Consider the following 24,980-nt stretch of genomic DNA (forward strand, 5'->3'; position numbering starts at 1 on the left):
CAAAACCTAAACTAACAAATCTATAAGAAACTGAAAACACACCTGAAGCAAAGAATCACAAAATAACCATACCCTGAAGTAAACAGAAAAACACCTGACTGAATAAACGTAAACAAATACCAAACCAAAACACACTGTGACCAAAAATCTAAGAGTGACTTAAGAAATCACACAACCCACTTTACCCACAGGTTACAGTTTCAGTGTGTGAACCTCCTCTCAGCCGTCTTCATCATTTAAACCCTGAGGTAGATGTCTTATCACATAAGTAATAAATCTACATACGGTATGAAAACCTACGTCTCATTTAAGTCAGAGGCATGGCTTTCTTTTTGTCTTTGGATGTCAGTTTGAATCCCCCACAGCAGAATGTTACCCGGCTTCCCACAACCTTTCTCCCATACTGAACATAAAATCCTAATGTGGAGACAAAAGCATGCATTGTTTCAGAGTAGCTGCTGGCAGCGGCAGGCCTTAATCATAACAAGCAGAGGCCAGAAACTGTTTATTATCTGTGGCTGCTTCAAATCAATATCAGAAAGGAGCTGCTGTGGGGCAATGCTCATTGCGGAAGAAATACAGAAGAAACCACTCATTTATATCCACTGTGTAAAAAGACTGAGATCATTTTCTTTTCTTACTGTATAATGACATTAAACTTTTCCTGTTTTAAGTAAGTTCGGATTACCAAAACTATTTGTTCACTAAATGCCAGAAGGATCAGAGAGAGAACCTTTTAGTTTACGTACAAAATTACATTCATTGTCCATTTAGAATACCTACTTGTGCCCAAGTCTTAACTTCCTGGCTGATGTATTTAGATGTTCCTTTAATATTTCTACATAATGTTCTTTCCTCATAATGATATCTACTTTGTGAAGTGCAACAGTCCTTCCGGCTGCAAAATGTCTCCACTACATGATGCTGCTACCACTGTACTTCACAGTTGGGATGGTGTTTTTAGGTTTGCAAGGTTTCCCTGTTTTCCAATATGTGCAAAGATGATCTTTATGGCCAAATGCTTTAATTTTAGCTTCTTCAAAATATTGAGGTGTTTGTCCCTTGCGGGTATTTGCAAAATGTGATCTGGCTTTTTATGTTGCTTTTGTAGTAATTACTTTTTCCTCACTAAGGGGCTTTTCAGCTAGACTTTAGCATATGGTAAGACGCATAGATTTCAATAAGTTTAGTGAGATATGGTGGACCAAGGTTATGGAGGACTTTGAATGTTAATAGTTTAATTTCAAATTAGATACAGAAATGGACTGGAAGCCAGTGAAGGTTTTTCAAGACAGGTGAGCTATGTTGCATGGACTTGACCTCTAGACATGATACAGGCAGCAGAATTCTAGGCCAATTGAGGATGAAGATATTTGTTGGGTAAGCCATATAATATAACATAACAGTAATCAAGCCAAGATGTGATAAGAGCATTAAACGAGTTAGCAGTATTGCTGTGGGTGAGTGATGGCCAGAAGACGGTTAATATTATGGAGGTGGATGTAAGCAGACCGTTTGATGTTATTTATGTGGACAGAGTCTTGTCAAGTACCACACCCAGAGTATTAGCTTGAGAGGAAGGAAGGATAAATAAATTATTGATGGGTTAAAAAAAAAAACTACTAAAAACTAGATTTGGCACCCACAAGAAGAAATTATGTCGTTGAGTTTGAGAAAGTAATGGAAAAACCAAATTTTAATTTCCTGTAAACAGTCGAGGTGATAAGGCGGAGGAAGTGAGGTGGTGGGCTTAGTAGATAGAAAGAACTGGGTGTCATCTGCATATAAGTGGCACTGTATGCCATGATTCTGAATGTATTGCCAAGAGGGCCAGCATAGGTTATCAAAAGGATAGGCCCCCAGGACAGAGCCCTGGTGCACACCTGTTCTGACTGATTAAAGTTGGGATTAATGGTTCTTTAACTGAACATAATGAATATGGCCAGATAGATATGATGGGAACCAGGAGAGAACTGTATTAGTAAAATCAAGAGAAGCGAGACGGTTAAGAAGGGTATGATGTGAGATGATGTCAAGAGCTACAGTCAGGTCAAGAAGACGAAGAACAGAGAGAAGTACAGAATCTGCTGCCATTAAAAGATCATTCGTGCAATTTACCAGAGTTCTTTCTGTGCTGTTTAATGGAAGGAAACCAGACTGGGCCTTTTGTAGAGGTTGTTATTAGTCAGATGATTCTAAACCTGTAAAGCTTCTTTTTTTCCTAGATTTCTGACAGAAAATGACCATTTTAAATACGTCTGAAGTGATTAAGAACATATGAATCTTAACCTGGGGTTTTGAAGATTGGTGATTATTGCTTGACTGAGTTCTGGAATGGTATCAGAGAAAACTGAGGAGTCTATGTTTTCAGTAATAATAGAAAAGAGTTTGACCAGGTTTGTAGACAGTGGATCATGTCATGAATTAGATTTCTGAATAATGTTGGTTATTTACCTTTGGTTTGTTGACAGAAACCAGAAAATAAAGATTTGACAGGTTGAACAGACAAGGAACAGTTTACACAGTTATCAGTTTTACATGGAGAATGTAGATGAGGATGAATATCAGTGGGGAAATGTCTCAGGAGGATGTAATAAATAGCTAAGTGTGGCAAAAAGAGTCAGAGCTATTTCTTTAGCAGACTGGATGATAATAGCAAGGTGATGAGTTTTGGCATTTGAAATGGCAGCTTTATATTGCAGTAAATTGTTGCCATATGTCTCCTTGTGAACAGCGAGTCGAGTTCTCCTCCACAGGCGTTCCAAGACGCACCACCCAGTTTTTTGTGTAGTTCTTGTGTATAACAGGGGGCAGAATGAGTGAAGGAAACTGTCCGTGTTGTCAATGGAGCAAGTATGTCCAAAATGTTATATTCATATACCAGGTCATGAATAGAAGTTAAGTGTTGTTTTCTGGAGAGATTTTCAATTGCATGGTGTTTATTGTTTCTTATAATTGTTTGACAAAATTAAGACTGAAATTTGACCCAGGGGTCAACCAGACCTGTTGAAGGTTCACAATGCCCCTCCTGATATGTTGGCTAATTTCTTTTGTTTCTGATGTCACACAAAGAAGCAGTGTGTGTGAGGTGTTGCCTCCATTTAACCTAAATGTTGAGATTTAATTAGTCAGAATGATGTTACATTTCAAAAAAAGTTTCAAATGCGGGCTATTCTTAGTGTATGTTAACTTCTGACGTTGAAGAAAGTAATACAAATTCTCCTAACTGATCTAAAACAGGAAACCTTTAGTGTGATTTAATGTCAGACCCAAACTCTTTATACACAATGTATGTTAATATCTGGTTTCAACTGTGGTCAGATTTTTTACTTGATCAGCAGAATCGCAATGCAGTTAAGCACAGTAAAAAGCATACAGTAATTAGGAGAAATGAAAGTTCAAAGAAATTTCAGCAGCCAATGTTTCTGCTGCAGGATTTAAAGTAAATGGTTTGGTGGGTAGACTGGACAGAAACAGAAGGCTCAATAATTCTGAGGCAAAGAAAAGAGAAAGCAAATGGACATATTTTTTTATTATTCTTTCAATATCTCAAACGAATCTAAGTGAGCAGTTGGGGGCAAAATGTGTCTTCTTAGTAGAACTGCAAGTAGTTTACAACCTTCTGAAAGATGCCAGTTGAGATTTGTTTGACAAGCCACAGTGCTACATTTAGGAACAAGAATCAATAGGTCCTGTTTGTGTGTAATTTGGTACAGATGCACTTCAGTAATGGTTAATGTAAGTGATTCCATCTGCAAGAAGCTGGAAAGTCTAGAACCATTATCAAATGGCAAAATGTTGAACCCATGAGCAATGTCTTACAGGCAATTACTGGGATCGGTCAAAACAGTGATTGAAGGTAGACAGACAGCATCACCAGCACCAACATAATTAGACATTGGAAACATTTTGGGTTTGTATGAGTACAGGTGGTCATATACTGCAATCACTCTGCATGTTGGGTGTACGGAGTGGACCAATGTTTAAACCTGTAATGATGCAAGAGCAAGCACACACGATGTATCATCCCCCACCTTCTTTAGAGAGTCCAAAATACTGTGTGTGGATATCAGAAGAACATATCATGGGCTTGTTATGCTAGTTCCTTTGGCATGGTCTGCTTTAGACATCCAGAACTTTCACAAGGTGTTTGATTTCATTTTTTTGATTTCATTCCAATTTGTAAAGTTTGGAATAAACAATACCTACACATCTTAATCTGATGTACTGTTTGCTGGCATTATAAGTAAAGCTAAATGTCCAGAGTATACTAGGCTTCCCCATTCCAAAGCTGAATGCATTTACAAAAGTTGCAGAGATTTGCAAATTTGATTGTTATCACTTTGTAGTGAGATAAAAGCACCAAACACAGGAAAGTCAGAACTGAAGTGCAAACCACAACAAACTAGTGGGTGATGAAAAGCAACAGAAACTAAATGCCATGGGAATGAAGGAGGCCCAAAACCCCCTAAAACTAAACTGGTGCCATAGAACAATTAAAACGAATGAATGAATGAAACTGGGAAGTATATACCTGTTGCCTCATAGGCATATGGTATACTGGAGAGGGTGATTGCTGGGTTGCCAAACAGGTGAGGCAGCTGAGGGAAACTAAAGTCACCACATTGATCAGGCAAAGCACATAGCCCAACACACAGATTGACTCAATAATAGAAATTAAAGCAACAAAGCCAAAAAAGGCCTTTATACTATAAGTCTCGTGTCCTTAGTTTTTTCGTCCTGCTGCCTTTTGGTCTATTATTTTATTTTTCCAACTGAGATTTAGATTTTGTGAACTGTGAGAAAATGTGACCCCAGTTTTATGACAGCCATGTCTTCAATAAATAAGCAATATATAACTGTATTCAACTTAAATATATGAAGCAGATTTTTATGTTAGCTTTTTTTTACATTTCCTGTCTGGCAGAGTAGCACTCAAAATTGTTGTCAGAGTGCCAAGAAGAAGTCCAACATATGTACTTTCACAAGTGGAGTCTTACGCTATAATGCTCCGTTTGATGTATATAAAAAACCTTTTTTAGAAATTTGCTTTGGGATTATTTCGAATGCAGTGGACACAGAGACGGAGATGAAAGGGGAAAAACAGAAGAAAGAAAGGGAGAGGGGTAGGGAAAAAGGAGAGAAGGAGAAAAGAACAGGTGAGAGAAAGAAGGATGAGGAGAATACAAGATAAGACCTTATAAGACTGCTTCTACAATTACAGAAAGAGAGAGAACGAAAACACCACAGGGACACACAACAACGTTACTGAGAAGTACACGATACTAATTAATACAGGAAGTATTTAGTGGTGACCACAGCTTAATGTAGAGTATATCTGTGTGTCTCTAAACACCTGACTCCAAATTAGGTTTGCTTATGAGGTTTCTTCATAAGAATATTTAATAGCGGGTGTGAGGAGCCACAGACTTGTCCCCTAGGACCCGAGTCAGACACAGAGGAGATTGGAGCCACAGACATCCAAACACCCTCCAGAGCATGGGAACCGTGGTAGGACCACTGCCGAGGCTATCTAACGGTGGAAATGTGGATTGTTTGTCATCACATCAATCAGTATTTGCATTGTTTCTTTTTTCTTTTATTAGAAAAAGGAAGCCATTGAAACCTGTACACCAGAAAAAAGGACCATCCAGGTTGTTATTAGTAATAGTTAGGCTATTGGCAAATCCCAACATAAACCTGAATTCAGGACTACATCTTTTTCAGAGCCATCCATGGATTTTTTGTTTGTAAAAACAATGTAACCATATTCCACAACTCAATTCAAAGGCATGACTGAAAACGAAGCAAATACAGGACTGACTTTCCTGTAGTCCGAACCTATACCCAAAAGAACGTGTCATGAATTTAAATGTGATGATGGTCCCGCTGCTGTTAGACATGTTAAGATATCTGTAGATACCCATACAACATTAGAATCAGAATCAACTTTACTGAACATCAGTCTAAAACAACAATATGTAAAAACACTTTAAATGTTGTTTCCAGCATCCAGGAAACATTGCAAAGTGTTATTGCTATGAGTGATGAAATTCTAAATGAAATAGAATAAACAAAAGAGTCATACATTTAGGAAAATCCTGGCAAAACAGGAATGTATGGATGTAAAGAAATGAAACTTGGTGACACAATCATCTTGGGTTCTCTTTCTAAATTGGCCTACACTTTTCTGAAGTTGTTTTACCATCCAAACCATTATTACATTATGTTGGAAACCAATTTCATCCCCAAACTTTCATACAAAAAGTGGATCCAAGTGGATCAATGTGTGCTGCCTATTTTTTTAAACTTGTTCTGTGTCTACTTTACCTCCAGTGAGTCGTGTCTTGGGTTTCCTGAACCAGCCACCAAATGGCTCCCAGTCTGTCCTCCCAGACATCTCCAGATTCACACCGGTATCCAGTGAGGCTGTCCTGAGAAACCAAGACTTTGAACCCTCCCTGCCTGAGACAATACACTTTATCAACGGAAAACATGAGGTACAGAAAAGAGTTTAATCAACCAATCATTCGTTCACTCCAGTCTTTGTTTCTTCTTTTCTTTCTGTTGCAGTAGATGTGCAGTAACAATGCTATTAATACTACTTCTATAATAATTTGAACTTGATTGTTCTGTCTAAGTGAGCCACAGTTAAACTTAAGACCAAAGAGTGGCTGTTAAAGAGAAACTACCAACTACAGTCATTCTTGATCATTACCAAGAAGGACCCATGATCAAGACAGTCCCCAAGTTGAAAATAGTCCTGTCGGATGTTGCAGATTCTTCTTCATGAACTTCTATATTTGCTTCTGTCCATCCAGGTGACATTCAGCCCACAAATTCCTGAGGAAGCCAGAAGGGATCAGTTTGAGACAGTGTCTCCTGTTTATGTGGGGGTTAAAGTTGAAGACCAAGAGGACCCAAGTGTGCATCCTTCAGACTACAGTGTTTTACAGAGCCTCACAGATAAGGCCAGTGATGAGACTACTCCTCCCACAGATACAGCCAAACAGGATGTTAGTGTTTTAGTCCTTGATATCAAGGCAGTCCCCAAAGTCTTCCTGGACCCACAGACTACTACATTTCAAGAGCTAGATAAAGGGGCAACCACCACCTCATATTCATCTATGGTCTCAACAATAACATCTATCACACCGCCAAGTCCACTTGTCCCCGCTGTTTCCGAACTTGGCCCTCATGTCATCTTTGAAGGCATAGAGGACAATAATGCGGGTGCTCCTCAGGAGACTTCTGCAGACAGAACTGTTCCCACCACGTCTTCAATTTTACCTGGTGTGATGACGGATGAAGCTGAGATTGGATGGACAGAGCCTCCAACTTTTACCCCAGATATAATTTCCCATAAAATGTCCACACAGGCCCAGATAGGTAACTTTGATGGGTCTGCTTCTGGAGAAGAGGAGGCCTCGGGGCAAGATGTTTACCCTCCAGATACACCTAGCCTTGCCAACACGCCCTTATCAATTCACCTCCCCCTGCATACCCAACAGCCTCTACTCTCAACAGTTATCAACAAAGTAACAGACAGAGTTGCAGAGGCTGCTCAGGGTGTTCCAGAAACAGGCTCAGGTGTGGAGCAGGTGTCTGGAGAAGGGGAGACCTCTGGGGATCTGGTTGGTCAGACTGCCTTGCCTCCAAGGGTCGGTGCCACTTTTTTATCCGCTGTGACAGCTCTGACTCCTCAACACCAAAATACAACAGAAATACAGGACACAGTCTCCAAAATCAGTAGAGTTAGTTCCCTCACTTCACCAGAACACAAGAAACGTTTAGCTGTCACCACCAAGCCTCCACCTATAACTTCTGATCCTACATCAGGGCTGCCCAACACCAGGCTATTCACTACAAGCTCCACACACAGTGTGAAGGTTAAAACTGTTCAAACCACTGTAAGCTTTAGACCTGTTGACCATACAACCCTCTCCACCCCCCAAAGGGCTTCGATCAATGACCCGTCAGCTAATGCTCTACCTAATGAGGAATTTGTGGACTATGATGGGATAAGAGACGGTATTTTGTTGGAGTCCCACCCTGAGACCCCTGTAAAAGCTGGGCCTTCTGTGGAGCCCAGCCCTGTGAATGTTGAAGGTATGAGCACAGCTGACAGGATTGAACCATTCCAACCTATTGAATTAATGTAGCTACATACAAAGAGATGCTAAACATCACATCACAGCTAATCTGTTCATCCTATGTGTTTAATGTGTGCAGACCTACTGCTGTGCTCAGTGAATATCTGTCTGAATGGAGGTTCCTGCTACAAGAAAGGCCCAGTGAACATCTGCGTCTGTGCACCTGGATTCAGCGGGCTGCGCTGTGAAACAGGTATCCAGACACAGATCCCCATGTTGACAAACTGATTATGTGTAATAATACTGGCCTGTGTTGTGTGTCTGCAGATGTGGACGAATGTAACTCTAATCCGTGTCTGAATGGAGCCACCTGCTTGGATGGGGTCAACTCCTTCACCTGTCTCTGCCTACCTAGCTACACAGGACAGCTCTGCGATCAAGGTGAATTTTAAGTTTTTTATGACTATGGTTTTGAGCAACTTTTCCTCTCAGTATGTGACCTGACAGGGGCACAAACTAGAAAACACAGAAGCACCAGACCAGTTATGTCAGCCTTTAGGGATAATAAAAACTAATAAAATGATGGCACATTGCAAAAGCTAAAGTCTGGTTCAGATTTAGCCACCCAACCTACACATCGCTCTTCATTGCCTACATTGCCTAGTCACATCATCATAATGGTGACTGGCTTAATACCCTTCTTTAAAAAAAACAATCATCTTCATTACAATCCCTAATGGTTTTATCTGTCCACTAATTAATCAGAGCACCAAAATACAAACAGCTCTAGCAACAGATCAAATAAAAACTTTAGCTTGTAAAAACAACAGAACATGCCTGCACAGAGGCAGCAACTTTATCCATGCCTTTAGCTCTACTGTAGCTTAAAGATCTTGTTAGAAAGGTTAGCATTCATCTAAGATACTCTACAAAATATAATTAAGATATTTTGAAGAAAAAACTTGTAAATTAATGTAAACATTGCTTTATCAACTTACTTTTGATCAGCTAATGCTGTCACATTAATTGGGAGGTCTCACTCCAGTAATTGTTACCACCAAAGGGTGCAAAGGTTGCACCCTTTTAGAAGGCAATTAGTTTTCAGTGTATTTCCAGACTGGCTTGAAAAGCGTATTTATCTGAACAATAGAAATCTGCATCTTGAGAACTACATGTTATATTTTAAGTTAACTTTAAAATAAACAATTGTTTAATGATCTGAAAGTGTGACAAAAAGTAAAAAAAAAACTGTAAGGTTGTAAATACCTTTTCACAGCACTGTTTGTCTGCATTGGTAATATGAGAAAGTATTTTCCTTTCCATTCCTACACACTAAAAAATGCTGGGTTAAAAATAACCCAGCATTTTTCCCTTTGTATGCTAACTAAAATAGTGCAAATATCAATGCAAAATAAGTGAGAGATGAAAACTTTGGGATCTAATTGGATGATTAGATTCCATGTTTGAAACCACTGCTATAGTGTGGTGTACAGTAACATTTCAGCATCTTATCTGATTTCATGGTGAAAGGAATAGGATGACTGTTGCTCAGTGGGTAAAGTGGTTGTCTTAGAATCTGAAAGTTTTGGATTTGATTCCAGCTTCCTGTCACATGTTGATGTGCCTCTGGGCAAGGCACTTATACTCAAGTTACCTACAGATCTGCATACCGGTGTAAGACATGTTTCCTTTTTGTGTGGCTGGGTGAATGCAGCTTTAGCTTAAAGTGTTTTATATGGTCGATTTGTCTAGAAAGGTGCTAAGTAAATTCAGTCCATTTACCGTTTACATAATACAGTGACTTTTAGATAATCTATAGTGACTGCTTATCTGTCTTCATCTTCTTTTATTGAAATTACATGATGACCCAAACTAATAGCACATCACATTAATAAGCAAGATTGTGTTTTAATATTTTTTTGAAACCTCAAAACATTTAACAGCAACTCGTGCATAAACTAATATGATATATATCATTGTAAACTTTGGTAATCTCGGACGTTCTCCAGCTCTGGGCGTCAGCTCCTCTGCAGATTAGTTTCAGCCTCATGTCCAATTTTCTGTCATTACTCAGCCACTCATTCAGGTTTAGAGGAGGTCTCAGGAGACTTCTGAGATTTCGATTTTCCAGAACAGATGGCTGGTTTTCAGCCACGAGACTTATTCTTTATTCAAAAGTAAAACACTGTGTATTTAAAAAAGGAAAAGGCTTGTTTGAGTAGTCTGAACACTAAATCAGAGAGCTACATTCTTTCTCAGATTTATAAGCCAGTGTATTATATCTCGAGGTAAAAATACTAAGTGGTTTTTCATGAATCTTCTAATCTGAAGTGTTTTGTGAAACGGCAGTGTAGAAGTTATTTAACTTAAAAAGAGTTTATGCTTAAGAACCCCTCATGATGACAATTAAATCAAGGCACGTGACGTCGCCCGATACGGCGGAGCTGGGGTCCCACCCTGGAGCCAGGCCTGGGGTCGGGACTCGTCGGAGAGCGCCTGGTGGCTGGGTTGCTCCTCGTGGGACCCGGCCGGGCCGACGCGAGGTCGTCCCCCAGTGGGCCCACCACCTGCAGGGGGAACCGTGAGGGACCGGTGCAAAGAGAATTGGGCGGCGGACGAAGGTGGAGACCTTGGCGGCCCGATCCCTGGATGCTTAGGCTGGCTCTAGGGATATGGAATGTCACCTTGCTGGGGGGGAAGGATCCTGAGTTTGTGAGGGAAGTTGAGAGATATCGACTAGAAATAGTCAGGCTCGCCTCCAAGCACACCGTGGGCTCTGGAACTCATCTCCTTGAGAGGGGCTGGACTCTCTTCTACTCTGGAGTGGGCCACGGGGAGAGGCGGCGGACTGGGGTGGGTTTGCTTGTTGCCCCCCAGCTCAGCCGTCTCGTGTTGGGGTTTACCCCGGTGGATGAGAGGGTCGCATCCCTGCGTCTTCGGGTTGGGGACAAGTCTCTGACTGTCGTTTCAGCCTACGGGCCGAGTGGTAGTGCGGAGTCCCCGACCTTCTTGGTGTCCCTGTCGGGGGTGCTGTAGATTGCCCCTCCCGGGGACTCCACTATTCTGCTGGGGGACTTCAACACCCACGTGGGAAACGACAGTGACAGCTGGAGAGGTGTGATCGGGAGGAATGGCCTCCCCGATCTGAATCAGAGTGGTGTTTTGATACTGGACTTCTGTGCTAGTAACGGATTGTCCATAATGAACACCATGTTCAAACATAAGGGTGTCCATCAGTGCCATTGGCAGCAGGACACCCTAGGCAGGAAGTCAACGATCGACTTTGTTGTCGTACCATCAGACCTTCGGCCGCATGTTTTGGACACTCAGGTGAAGAGAGGGGCTGAGCTGTCCACTGATCACCACCTGTTGGTGAGTTGGATCCGCTGGAGGAGGAGAAAGCCAGACAGACTTGGCAGGCCCAAGCGCATAATGAGGGTCTGCTGGGAACATCTGACGGAGTCCTTGGCCAGGGATGTATTCAGCTCCCACCTCCGGGAGAACTTTGACCAGATGTTGGAGACATAGAGTCTGAGTGGACCATGTTCTCCGCATCTATTGTCGATGCTGCTGCCCGTAGCTGCGGCCGTAAGGTCTGCGGTGCCTATCGCGGCGGCAATCCCCGAACCCGGTGGTGGACACTGGCAGTAAGGGATGCTGTCAAGCTGAAGAAGGAGTCCTATCGACTGTGGTTGGCTTGTGGGACTCCTGAGGCAGCTGACAGGTACCGTGAGGCCAAGCGTGCTGCGGCCCGGGCTGTGGCAGAGGCAAAAACTCGGGCCTGGGAGGAGTTCGGTGAGGCCATGGAGAAGAACTACCGGTTGGCCTCGAAGGGATTCTGGCAAACCGTCCACCGCCTCAGGAGGGGGAAGCAGTGCTTCGCCAACACTGTTTACAGTGGGGGTGGGAGGCTGCTGACCTCAACTGGGGACATTATCGGGCGGTGGAAGGAGTACTTCGAGCATCTCCTCAATTCTGCCATCACGCATTCCCTGGTGGAAACAGAGGCTAGGGACTCGGGGTTGGACTCTTTCATCACCCAGGCTGAAGTCACCGAGGTGGTTAAAAATCTCCCTGGTGGCAGGGCTTCAGGGGTGGATGAGATCAGCCCTGAGTCCCAGGGTGAGTCCCCTGTGCCCAACCGTTCCACATGTGTTTTGTGGACTTGGAGAAAGCATTTGACTGTGTCCCTTGTGATGCCCTGTGGGGGTGCTCCAGGAGTATGGAGTCAGGGACCCTTTATTAGGGGCCATCCGATCTCTGTACAAAAGGAGCAGGAGTTTGGTTCACATTGCTGGCACTAAGTCGGACCTGTTCCCGGTGCATGTTGGACTCCGGCAGGGCTGCCCTTTGTCACTGGTCATGTTCATAACTTCTATGGACAGTATTTCTAGGCGCAGCCAAGGGCCGGAGGGGGTCTGGTTTGGGGACCAGAGGATTTCGTCTCTTCTTTTTGCAGATGACGTGGTCCTGCTGGCTCCCTCTGGCCAAGACCTACAGCATGCGCTGGGGCAGTTCGCAGCCGAATGTGAAGTGGCTGGGATGAGGATCAGCTCCTCCAGGTCCGAGGCCATGGTTCTCGACCGGAAAAGGGTGGCTTGTCCTCTTCAGGTTGGAGGCTGGAACTCCAGCCTCAAGTGGAGGAGTTTAAGTATCTCGGGGTCTTGTTCACAAGAGAGGAAAGAATGGGGCGGGAGATCGACAGACGGATCGGTGCGGCTGCCGCAGTAATGGGGGCAATGTGCCGGTCCGTTGTGGTGAAGAGAGAACTGAGCCGAAAAGCGAAGCTCTCGATTTACCGGTCGGTCTACGTTCCTACCCTCACTTATGGCCATGAACTTTGGGTCATGACCGAAAGAACGAGATCCCGGATACAAGCGGCTGAAATGAGCTTCCTCCGTAGGGTGGCCGGGCACTCCCTTAGGGATAGGGTGAGGACCTCAGCCATCTGGGAGGGGCTCGGAGTAGAGCTGCTGCTCCTCCACATCGAGAGGAGCCAGTTGAGGTGGCTCGGGCATCTATACCGGATGCCTCCTGGACGCCTTCCTCGGGAGGTGTTCCAGGCACGTCCCACCGGGACGAGGCCCAGGACACGCAGGAGGGACTATGTCTCTTGGCTGGCCTGGGAGCGTCTTGGGCTCCCCCCGGAGGAGCTGGAGGAGGTTTCTGGGGAGAGGGACGTCTGGGTGTCTCTGCTGAGTCTGCTGCCCCCGCTACCTGGTTCCAGATAAGCGGAAGACGACGAGTACGAGTACGAGTACGGTTTAAGCTAGTTTGGAACACATCTGGGTAAAAGGTGCATGTATTTATCAAAGGTTAGGTATGTAATCTTTTAAAGCAAATTATTGTTGCTGGTATCTCAAAACTGGCTTTATACTGGATTACAGTAATGGGACAAAGAAACGACTAAGTCTCTAGCAAAGGAGCTTAAGGAAATATTGTTTAGTTCTCGTATCATCTCATTCTCATGAACCCAACATTGTGTATTATCTTCTGATTAGCTGGATGTATCTCTAATTATCTACCCTGCTTCCTGTGTCATTGTGAGTGTTGGGTAGAAGGTGGAGGAATGGAATGATGAAACCCTGGCCTGAAATTGCTTGTCTGCAGAGTTTAGCCATATGCAACATGAATATGCAACATGTGCTGCATGCTGCATATAACATAAGATGTACTTTAAAAATTCCTTCTCATTACATCCAGAAGTTGGTGGACACAGCAGCAAGGACACAGATTTCTTCTTGTAGCTTTCTTACAGTGCAAAGGATCAGGAAGAAAAAAACAGATAATTGCTCTATTATTCTACTAGAAAGCTTTTGCAGCTGCTTGGCATTGACTCATTCCTCCCAAATGCTGCCTGCCACTTCATATCCTGGATGTAGTCTTTATTTAGGCTGACCTCCTGCACGCCGCTCTGCATACGTCAGAACAGCACTACTTGTTTCACACTGCCACAAGCAGAGGGCAGGATTCCAGCCCTCACCTGACTTTCAAGGTGCCTGCACAGTGGAGTCATTAGGATGAAGTGGGCTGATGAAGGCTAATACCCCAAAGCCTTGACAGCAACTTTCCATTGCGATTTATTGGCATTCACATTGCCCTGAAGCCAGTGACACAAAACATGCATTGTTTGCTGAATCTAACAAAGCAGAGAGCTGATTCTGAGGCTTTAAGTCATTGTACACGGGGCTAAATGTGCCAGTCTGTGTGTTTGACCGGCACACAACAGGATATTTGTGAGGGTTAATGAAGTCCAACTGTGGGTTTCTGAACTCTTTCAGTATGCGGGATTTATTCCCCCAGCTGGACTTTAGCATCGATCTGGCCACAACAACAAAGTCTGATGAGAAGAAAACAAATCAAAGCTTTTGTGTAACAGCAGAAGGTTATTGTTAAGGCGGCACGGCTCCAATTCATCTCCCTCATTTACACAGCCTGACCAAAAAAGCAAACAAAACAATCACACACTGTGACTTTGTTGGACCCTCTTTGGTTTTGATTACAGCTCATATTCACAGTGGCATTCTCAACATTTATGCTCAACCAGAGTTTAACTTTGACCAAGGTTTGGTTTTAATGATGGGAGAGTAGAGCTGCCGCGTGACATTTTCGGCAGCAAATCTGAAAAGATTCCTAAAAGTGCTGATGCCTGAACTCTGTACTGTCCAAGAGAACCCTGACATCAGATAAGTAAAAACAATACATTTTTGGAAAAATCTGGTCGTTCACTATATTTAGTGATTTAACTCACTTCCTTTTTAGGACATAAAATTACTCAACTTTCAGCTGATTACCTAAAGCAACCCAGACAACCCCGAATGGAAATATGGAATGATTACTCTTTAGATGATTGTCAATTTGTTCTTTTACTTGTGGTGGGAAAAAAAACAACAGTTTTATTTTGGGACGCTTGTGGCGACAGTAATAGGGGTTCGTCCTGTTGCCGGTTCAAACCAGTTTTGTTTGTCCCAGTCTTTGTATTCTTGGATAAGAAACTTCACCTGCCTTGCCTGCTGATGGTGGTCAGAAGGCTTGTTATTTTGAATATTTTGGCTTTGTAGAACATACAGCAAAAATTGTTACATGTTTAGGATAAATGTCACATCTATTTTTGTGTGAATAATGATTTATAATTATATATAAAATAATTATAAAATCACCCAGTGTTGATGAAAAATTAGGGAATTATGAACCCCCAAAAATTTTTCTTTGTTGCACCACTTGTATGTTTTATCCATCAATTTTCTCTAAGCAGGTATTCACAGCTATGGTGAAAGAAGTCTCTCTCCAGCAGTGAATGGGAGAAGTACACCCTGGATAGGTCACTAGTTCATCACTGCTCCCCGGATTAGGAAACTCCAATGATATTTTTAGGAGAAAAACTGGAGAATTGGAAAAAAAAAACCTCACATGAAAACTCCAGAAATAATGGTCCAGACCTTCTTGCTTTGAGGAATCAACACTAACCATTGTGCAGCTGTCCTGCCATGTTTTCGAGGGATTTAGCTCTATGAGACAGAGATTTCACTGATGGAAAAATACTATTCTCGATACATTTGGTTTCATTATTCCCATACAGCAGGTGACCAATCATCTCCCTGGGAAATAATCGGGAACTAAGTTCAATTATTACCAAAATATTGTTTGATTATATTATCCTGCAGAAAATGTGTTTTAATGTGTTATACTTTGGTCCAAATTTGTCAGTGGCATTCTCACTAAAATAATCTGAGGTTTTGGGGCAGGACAAAATGCAGTAAAGCCAAAATACAGTAACTCTCCAGTTCTCAGCAGCTGGCAGGGGACGCCTACTGGGGCACCATCTTCCTACTGACAGCACATGCATAAAAGCAATAGAAAACATCTTCATAGCACAGCTTATGCATCTGTTTTTTGATAATGTTTTGGCTGGTGCTTGTGCCCTCCATTCTGATGCTGCCCTGGGTATGAGCCATATGGTCCATGTCAAAAGTGTGTGTGTTGCTGCCTTTTATACTCTCTGTTTGTAACATGTTGTATTTCTCTATGTGCAGACTCAGAGGTGTGTGGATTTGGCTGGCAGAAGTTTCAGTCTCACTGCTACAAGTACTTTAAACACAGACGGACCTGGGACACTGCTGAGAGGGAGTGTCGGCTGCACGGAGGTCACCTGGCCAGCATCCTGTCACAGGAGGAGCAGATCTTTGTCAACCGTAAGTCTATCACAGGGAGATGAGTCAGATAAGTGGTTCATTACATATGAAAATCTTAAGGTGTTGGGTTTTGATTTTCTTTTATGTATTTTGACAGTTTTTTTGCTTTATGAAACTTTATTATGTTCTTAATGTCTACCTTTCTTTAGTTAATTTCCTTATGCTTATTATTGTTAGATGTTTTCCTTATTAGTGCATATTTTCTGTTTTATTCTAGTGTTCTTTAGCACCTAGAGTTATTTCCTGGTAGATTTTTGTTAGATACCTTTCAGGGTTTCTTTGTGTTTTTGTTCAGCTCTGTTTCTATGTTAAATGGTTTCTCCCACAGCTACCCCACCTTCCTGCTGCCACAGCTGCTTATAATCTGTTACTACTCGTCTGGTTTGTTTGTCATGTTCACCGCTCAACCCCAGTTCTCTGTTCTCTCTCTGTTCTCATCCTGACTGCTTGTCAGCTTTTGTATTTTTTTATTATTAAATCATTTCACTCGCCATGTTGTGTCCACAGTCCTGTCTGTGTTATGGTCCAGTTCCTACCTCACAATACATGACACAAGTATGCATACACCTTGAACTCTGCCACGTTACTACCACAAACTTCAGTGTATGTTCAGAATCTATGTGACAAAACATGACAAAGTAAAGCAGAACTGTGGGATGAAAGTATTTATCATTTTGACAACTAAAACTCTGAAATGTGTGGCATGCATTTGTATTCAGCCCAGCTGCTAGTCTTCTGGCTTGTATTATCTATAGATCTGAAAATGTTTGCTCAATGTTTGCACAATCAGATTGGATGGAGATTATCTGTGATGTTTAATTTTCAAGTCTTGCAATGAATTCTCAATTGGATTATGGTCTGGACTTTGGGTCATTCTAACACATGAATATGCTTTGATCTAAACCATTGCATTTTAGCTCTGGCTGGATATTTAGGCTTGTTTTTTCCTGGAGGGATTTGAACCTCAAGTGTTTCACAGTCTTTAACGTGTTTTCTTCCAGGATTGTCCTGTATTTAGCTCCTTGTGGCCATTGCTCTTTATTCACTCTTGCTGATAAAAGCCTTCCAATGACATGATATAAAGAAATACATCATGATGGTTGGAACATCATGATGTATTTCTTAACTCTGCTTTAATCGTCTTCACAATTTTCTCTCTGACTGGTCTGCTGGTCTTCATGATGCTGTTTCTTCACTAATGTTCTCTAACAAACCTCAGAGGCCTCCACTGAACAGCTGGATTTATTTTGAGACCCTGGCAAGATGCCACCCTCCTTCTTCTTCTTGCTGTTAGGAAAGTCTCCTTACTTCTTGACATCCTGATCCTGTTCCTCCATCCAACAATTTACTGATATTTGTGTCCTTCCTCTCTCTGCAGGTCTGGGTAGTGACTACCAGTGGATTGGCCTGAATGACAGGATGTTTGAGAGAGACTTCAGGTGGACGGATGGCAAACCAATGGTAAGACAGGGACACTAGGTGACAGATAGCTCCACTGAGGACACAGTTGTTAAAGACTCTACTAGAGTGGAGTGGATCATGCAAATTTAAACTTTCAGCTTAATGCTGATTAACAGATGCAGAGAGATCTTCTTGTCAGAAGCAGTGAAATTGGAAAAAATTGTTAAATAGTGTAAATTAGTAACTAGGAGGACACTATTTACAGGGAAACCATTAAATTATCGACTGTTGATATCCCACTCGGCTGAAACAATTAGCTGATTTTACGTCTGACAGGCAGTTAAACTGAGTTTAAAACTCTGAATTTCTGCATAATCAAGTCCAGAAATCCAAAGGTCTTCAGATGTTTAGTCAAAAGAAATTAAGAAAAGAAATAAGAAAAACCAGGGGTTTTTCTTAGTATTAATCACATGCTGGGGAATCACAAAAATGACAAGACAGGTATAAAACTGAAATGAAGGTTTGCTAAAACTACAAAGAGATACAAAATGACCTCAAAGAAATGTATACTTTAAAGTAAACAAATTCATCAAATTAGACTAATAGTATAAAAACTAAATGAATATTTGTTTAGTTTTCATTTAAACCAATAGTAAACTCCCTTATAAACCCTGCTAATGCAACAAAATTTTCCTAAATATAATCATAGGCAGCTTGCACATTAACCAACATGTGAACATGTGACTGTGAACAGACTTTCTTTCTTCAGAGTTCTGCTGATTGCTGCATGCTGCACCACTATGAAGCTTTTAACATAAAACTTCAACATTCTTTCCTTAAGCACAGACAGAAATGTTCTCCTGCTGAGTTACTGTAAAACATTAGGTACACAGATTACCTAATAACACTGTGACACAGGAGGCACTGACAGCAAAACTGTTTGTTTGACATGGAACTCGAATCCAGCTGAGAACGTCATGGAACTTGCAGACAACCTGCTGCACACGTGTGTTGCTCATATGGTGTGTCTGCTGGGAGCACTCAGCTGTATCCATCATGTGAACCAGATTAGTTGATGGGAACAAAAAGAGCAAATGAAATCAATTGCAGTTGTTTTAATGTGTCATCACTGTGGAAGCAAAACTTACAAAAGGTAAGTTTTCACTTACTTTTTGTACCCCTCTAAGAACTCACTACTAACACAATCTAACAAAACAAGCTTCTTTGTTGGAAATTTGAAATGAACTACATTAGGCTTTAGCTTTTCCACTTTCTAGGTTGTTTCACCAGCACCACCGTCTGGTTTCTCTATGAATTACATTCAGTCATTAGTAACTGCTGGTGTTTGCAGCTTTAATCCCATATGATTGTGCAGATGTTAGACACAGGTACTAAACATGACATAACTCACCCTAGTGTTTTTTTATTCCTAAAAAATGGTTACGTGATAAAGGCATACTGAGGAAGACATGAGATTTCCAGAGACTGAAATTTAATTTAGTTTGCATCAGAGTTTCATCAGAACTCTGAAAATCAGTTTTTTTAGAAATGACTCAGAGTTGGAAAATAATTTGACAAAAAAATAGATAGTTTGCATTCAACTTGGTGTTTTATACTGTTTGTGATTTATATTATTTTTCTGATAAATAAAAAGTGTTGTTTAAATGCCCCTTCTGATGTGTGCCTCTTCTGACACCAGGAGTCCCTTGACGATTTGGTTATCTGTGTGAACATGAGGACAATAAAGAATTCCTTACTCTTAGAATTTCAGAAACACTAAAAAGGAAGTAATCAGTGATCTGATCCATATTTTGTTTCAAACATTGGAAGACTGAGAGACAAAAATAGAATAGAATAGTCTTTAGTGTCATTGTATTGGGCGGTACTACAAAATTGGCGGCGCTTGCGTTGGGCTACCATACACCACAGCAGGATTAACAAACAAAACAAAAATGACAAGGCATTTAAGGTTTTCTCTTAAAACAGAGAAATGATAGATGAAGTGTAATATACACTGTAGAAGGCATGATAAGCACAACTGAAAATATATAGCCTACTATATAATATGCTGTAAACAGTGAATTTGTGCAAGGAGGTATATGTATATAAATATGTACATATGTTACATGACTATCAGAGGATGTAATAATAAATAAGTTTCAAATTGAATAAATTACAGTTGAAGGAATTAATAAAATTTGAAAAAGCAATATTACAATTTAAAGCAGCTGTAAACATTAATTAAGGCAAAGTGAAGTTTGGGTTGGTTATGGTCGTGGGGTGGGGGGGTACTTATGTCTGTGAGTGAGTCTGTGTATAGGGGTGTGGGGGTTAGGTGCAGTGAAATGCTGTGAAAGATTGAGTAGAGTTATGTTATTTATGTAGAATTTGATTATTGTTTGAGCTTTCATTGCTAAAATAAAATGTGTTCTGGTAGCAATATGACCACTGGAGGCCGAACCAGCCGGACAGCTTCTTCCAGTCCGGAGAGGACTGCGTGGTGATGATATGGCATGAAGGAGGACAGTGGAACGATGTGCCCTGCAATTATCACCTGACCTTCACCTGCAAAAAGGGAACAGGTATGCTCCCATGTGTATGTTAAACTCAGCTGACCATAACTACTCCGCTGGTAAGACATTTGTATTTTTTTATTTTTGATCCCCAAACTCCTGTCTGTAGCACCCCCTGGTGTCTGGGCAGAGGCAGAAACCGTTTGTGTTAACTAAAAAGTAACACTAAAGTGTCGTAATGAGGAACCTTTATTTCAAAAATCTAAGATTTAAGATAAATTTATAATCCAAAAGCAACATTCCTTTTTTTCACTCGCAGATGTTGTACTGCTTGTACACCCAAAAAAGTTTTCCTTGCTCACAAATATACAACCAATACAATGTTTCTGCTGCCAGATTTAATGCTTCTTGCACAGATTTCCTCTGCTCTTATAGCATACTGGTTAATTGTTATAACCCTCCTAATTATGTCTGAGATTATTTATGAGTTGTGTTTACCTGTTGTTGCCCTGTCCTTCGATAATAAAATCTGTCATTGGAAAATTTAAGCAAGCCATAATGACACTGTTTCCTACCCTTCAGTGGCCTGTAGCCAGCCCCCTGTGGTGAAGCATGCTGAAGTGTTTGGAGCAAAGAAGCCTCGCTATGAGATCAATTCCCTGGTCCGATATCACTGTAAGAAGGGCTTCATCCAGAGACACACTCCAACTATACGCTGCTGCTCCAACGGCCAATGGGAAATGCCTAAAGTAACCTGCATGAGTCGTAAGTGATCTGACGATGGAACCAAACCTTTGCAGCATTTATCCTGAAACCAGTGTTGAACACTGGTTAACGCTTTTATTTCTTCTTTTTACCCACTCTCCCAGCTGCAACCTACCACCAGTCAATGATTGTTCAGCACTATGGCAACCAGAGAGAAGAGCAAAAGAGGCACCACCTCCATCACACAATCAGTCAAGAGAAACAAAATCAAGAGCAGGAGCAGAGTTACAGCATCCTGGAAACCCTCTGGAACCCCTTCCAGAACCGAGTTCAGCAGCTTCTCCAGGAGAAGAGGCACACAAACAATGGGGGTCTCATCAGTAACTGAATGTGTTTGAAGATTTGTAAATTCAAATTGTGACAGCAACAAATCAATGCAGGCTGGCCTTGTTGGTCCAGTGGGATCAATAGACAGAAGCAGTGTTTTTAGACTACCTGTCTATTGATGGATCTCACAAGAATATGTGAGATGTGCCAACATGTATTATGAAAAAAAAAAAAAAACCAAACAAACATTCTAAAAAACTGTAGGATGTTAACTAAAACAAACAGGACCAATTAGCTTTTTTCCTATTGTCTCAGTTTTCTTACAATGTTACAAAGCTCAAATCACTGACACTCTTTCTTGTTAAAACCTTAGAAAATGGCAGGCTGTCATTTTAGTAGTAATAAAATATATTTACCGGGGGCGTTCTATAGTGTCTAATGTTTCTTTTAAGCTTTCACTTCCAACAATATTAGGACACAGAGGAGGCTACCACACTGTTCATGCTGAGATGATACTTTGTTTAACATGTCCCAAATATCAGACTTTCCATAAAACAAGAAAACATGATCTTTGTAACAGCACGCAAGAAGCTGCCCTTTTTTTAATGAAGATTTTGATTTGGTCAGCATAAATGACATTAATATTATCAGAAATACTGTATACACCAATCAGGCATTTCATTACAACTACTAACATTTAAAGTGATTAACACTGTTTATCTGTTTATCATTGCACCTGCTAGGGGTTGGATTTATTAAGTAGCAATAGAACATTTTGTCCATAAAGTTGATGTGTCAGAAGCAGGCCCTTGTGGTCCAATCCAACAGACAAATTACTTTTGTTAAATAAAGGTGTCAGAATACTTGTTGACGTTTATGGATAGCCATTTATCCGGTCACTTTGACATGTACCACCCACATAAACAGAGCATGTTCACACTTTCATGGAAACGGTTACTCCCAGATGACTTTGGCTTCTTACAGTAGTATAATACACCTTGCCATCAAGTAACAATAGTTCAAGAACAGTTTGAGGTAACAAAGGTGAGGTGTTGACTTGGCCTCCAAATTTCCCAGATCTCAATTCAACTGGGCTTCTGCAGGATGTATGACCACACATGGATCAGAGTCCACTTGGCAACGTCCGATACTTAATAACTCGCTACTAACGTTCTGGGTACCACAGCATGCCTTCTTTGGTCTAATGGATTCCAACTTTCCAACTTCGTTTTGTCACCAAATGGAGAACCAGCACACTTTTAAGCAAACAAGTCATAATGTTATGCCTGATCGGTGTACGTCATCTTGCTGAGCATCTGTTTGAACACATTTTTAGAATAGAATAGAATTACAAATAATTTTGAACTAATGATCTCATCATTAGTTGAAAATGCCAGGAATCTGGCATGAAATTTATCTAACACTATAGAGAGCAAAAAATACTACAGTGTGTATTTGCAAATCAAATTATTGGGACTGTCATTCATTGTTTAAGATCCCCAAAAAAGCAGAACATGTGTTTATCTTGTTTTGGCCGAGTCTGGAGTTTTATAAGTTTGTTCTTTTTTCAGACCTGAGTTAAGTAGTGTTGCAGCCATTGGGACTATTTGCCACAAATGGTAAGGTGGAGTGAGCTAAAAATACAATAACAAGTTTGTAAGTTGCATAAAGTAATCCTTTTATACACATTTGGCAGCCTGGGTGTGTAACTATCAATGTCACTGCAGAAATTGGAAGTTACCAGTACTTTTGTCAATGTCCCAGAACAGGCTTCATTAGTATGGTGCTGTATTAATCCACCCATCTGATTCTGGGGATCTAGAGCTTTTTCCACTGAAAAATGCCTTCATCATCATGCCCTGAGCTATATCTGGCAAATGTGTTATCTTTGAGGGTATACACTCCTATAAGGAAAGAGCTGTAGTGCACATCTGAGACAGTATGTTTTAAGACATGCAAATCAGTAACCTTACCAGTTGGACTAGTGCCTTACTTAATGTTTAGGAAAGTTATTTGTAAAACATTACAGTTCGATTGATCTATGTCTTTTTAAGTCCTAAAAGGATCATTTGGATTTTTTTAAAGAGGAAATTTACAGAGAGACTGTAAGCAGTCAGTATCTTACCTGCAGTAGACGAGTCCCTGCAGCCCTGCCATGTTCGATGCACAGAAAGAAATGCAGACTGTACAATCACGCCAACAGCTTTCAAAGCAAGACCAGTTCCAACGCAGACTCAAAATGACTAATAAATATCAAAGCAGTTCATTAGCACGGTAATCCATCCCACTGTCATGTTTCAAAAATGAAATTATAATATATAGATCAAATTTTATCTTTTCAAATTATAATCACATAGTTTTTTAGATCTGTTTCCTCTCTATATTTTTTATGTTGTTTGGGTGAGAATAGGTTTGAAAAAGTGCAGACTAATGCACATAAAGGTAAAAGTAGAATATTATGAATTTGCAGTGTGTGCCATTCCTATTAATGAGCTATATATTATGAAGCCACCTGACTTTAACTTATTACATACTTTTACTTTGTATGGACTGTGATCAAATAAAGGCTGTTGGGCCTGAGGTGAGTTATCCATTATTATCCTCATTGTTTATAGATTTTTGTCCTTATGCTTATTAATATGAATCAGAAATACTGTTACCATGTAGTCCTAAAATGCGTATTGTTTTACACACTGCATGTGTTTTAACATGGTGCAACTCAAAATCAGTGCAACAAATTCACCCTATCAATTCTTAGAGTTTCAGAGGTGTTCTCATCCACATCCTTGTGTTTTTTGCTGCACAGCTGGAATCTGTGTTTTAGAAAAAAACAGATAAACATATGAATAACTTTTTCATGATACTTTTAAAATATTTTTCTACATTATGGTGTTACTATACTTGATATGTAGTGCAAAAACCTGTTTGTTTCATCCATTTAACTGTGCAACTGCTCATTACCATTGTTTTATCGTATTTGTCAGCTGTGTTTGAAGTCAAGATGTTGTAATACAACTTTGTCAGCTTGTAATGTTTTATGTCATATCACTTTATTAAAGAGGTTATTAAAGAGGTTCTGAAGGGATTTCTTGTTATTTTTTATTTATTTTAGTCAAAAAAACTATGTGGAATAAAAACTTTGATGAAATACATCCAATGGAAGATTGTCTGCAGAATTGAAATGAAGCACACATGAAGCATCTCAAGATTTATACAAAAAAAAGCTCTTTTTGAATATACAGCCTGGAATGTGAAGAAACTGTGAAATCAGACCAATACACTGTTATACTTCCAGGAACTTCCCCACAGTGGGACAATTTATTTTCTGCTCTGGGATTTTCTGATTCATTACTTCTATTTAAAGCTAAGTAAAGTCACAACAATCTGTGTGGAATATTGTGATAGACTCCTGAGTGTATGTGTGTGTGTGTTTTTCTTCAGCAATAACCTTTTATTTCACAGGGGCTACACTCTTAAGGTTTGGCATGATGACGCCTGTTGAAGTTGGTGATGTCCCACATACTGTTGTCTCTTTCCTTTCGAGCCATGTTGTCACTGTCCTGGAGTGTCGGGTCCAATTGAGAGGGAAGAGCTGGCAGCGTGATGCGTAAATGTTGGCCCAATAGGAGCTTGGCAGGGCTGTGTCTATTCTGTACTGGCGCAGCTCTATAAGCAAGCAGAGCCAAATAAGGGTTAACAGCTTTTTTTGTAGGTTTTTCACAGTTTGCACAGTATGGTCAGCCTCTCCA

At 40.9% G+C, this 24,980-nt stretch overlaps 1 protein-coding gene across 8 annotated transcripts in view; it reads left to right on the forward strand.

Annotated features, from left to right (window-relative positions):
- The window catches only part of vcanb (versican b), a 51,226-nt gene extending 26,922 nt beyond the window's left edge, over window positions 1–24,304 (forward strand). For all 8 annotated transcript variants that reach the window (XM_047372650.1, XM_047372653.1, XM_047372651.1 and 5 more), the window contains 9 exons: window positions 6,337–6,500; window positions 6,822–8,109; window positions 8,233–8,346; window positions 8,421–8,534; window positions 16,127–16,285; window positions 17,664–17,746; window positions 20,124–20,268; window positions 20,782–20,964; window positions 21,069–24,304. In XM_047372650.1, the coding sequence (XP_047228606.1) occupies window positions 6,337–6,500; window positions 6,822–8,109; window positions 8,233–8,346; window positions 8,421–8,534; window positions 16,127–16,285; window positions 17,664–17,746; window positions 20,124–20,268; window positions 20,782–20,964; window positions 21,069–21,292 (2,474 nt within the window). In that variant the 3' untranslated portion in view covers window positions 21,293–24,304. The remainder of the gene's footprint in view (window positions 1–6,336; window positions 6,501–6,821; window positions 8,110–8,232; window positions 8,347–8,420; window positions 8,535–16,126; window positions 16,286–17,663; window positions 17,747–20,123; window positions 20,269–20,781; window positions 20,965–21,068) is intronic.
- The last annotated feature ends 676 nt before the right edge of the window (window positions 24,305–24,980 follow it).

This window comes from Girardinichthys multiradiatus, chromosome 8 (assembly GCF_021462225.1).
Source record: "Girardinichthys multiradiatus isolate DD_20200921_A chromosome 8, DD_fGirMul_XY1, whole genome shotgun sequence".
NCBI lineage: Eukaryota > Metazoa > Chordata > Actinopteri > Cyprinodontiformes > Goodeidae > Girardinichthys > Girardinichthys multiradiatus.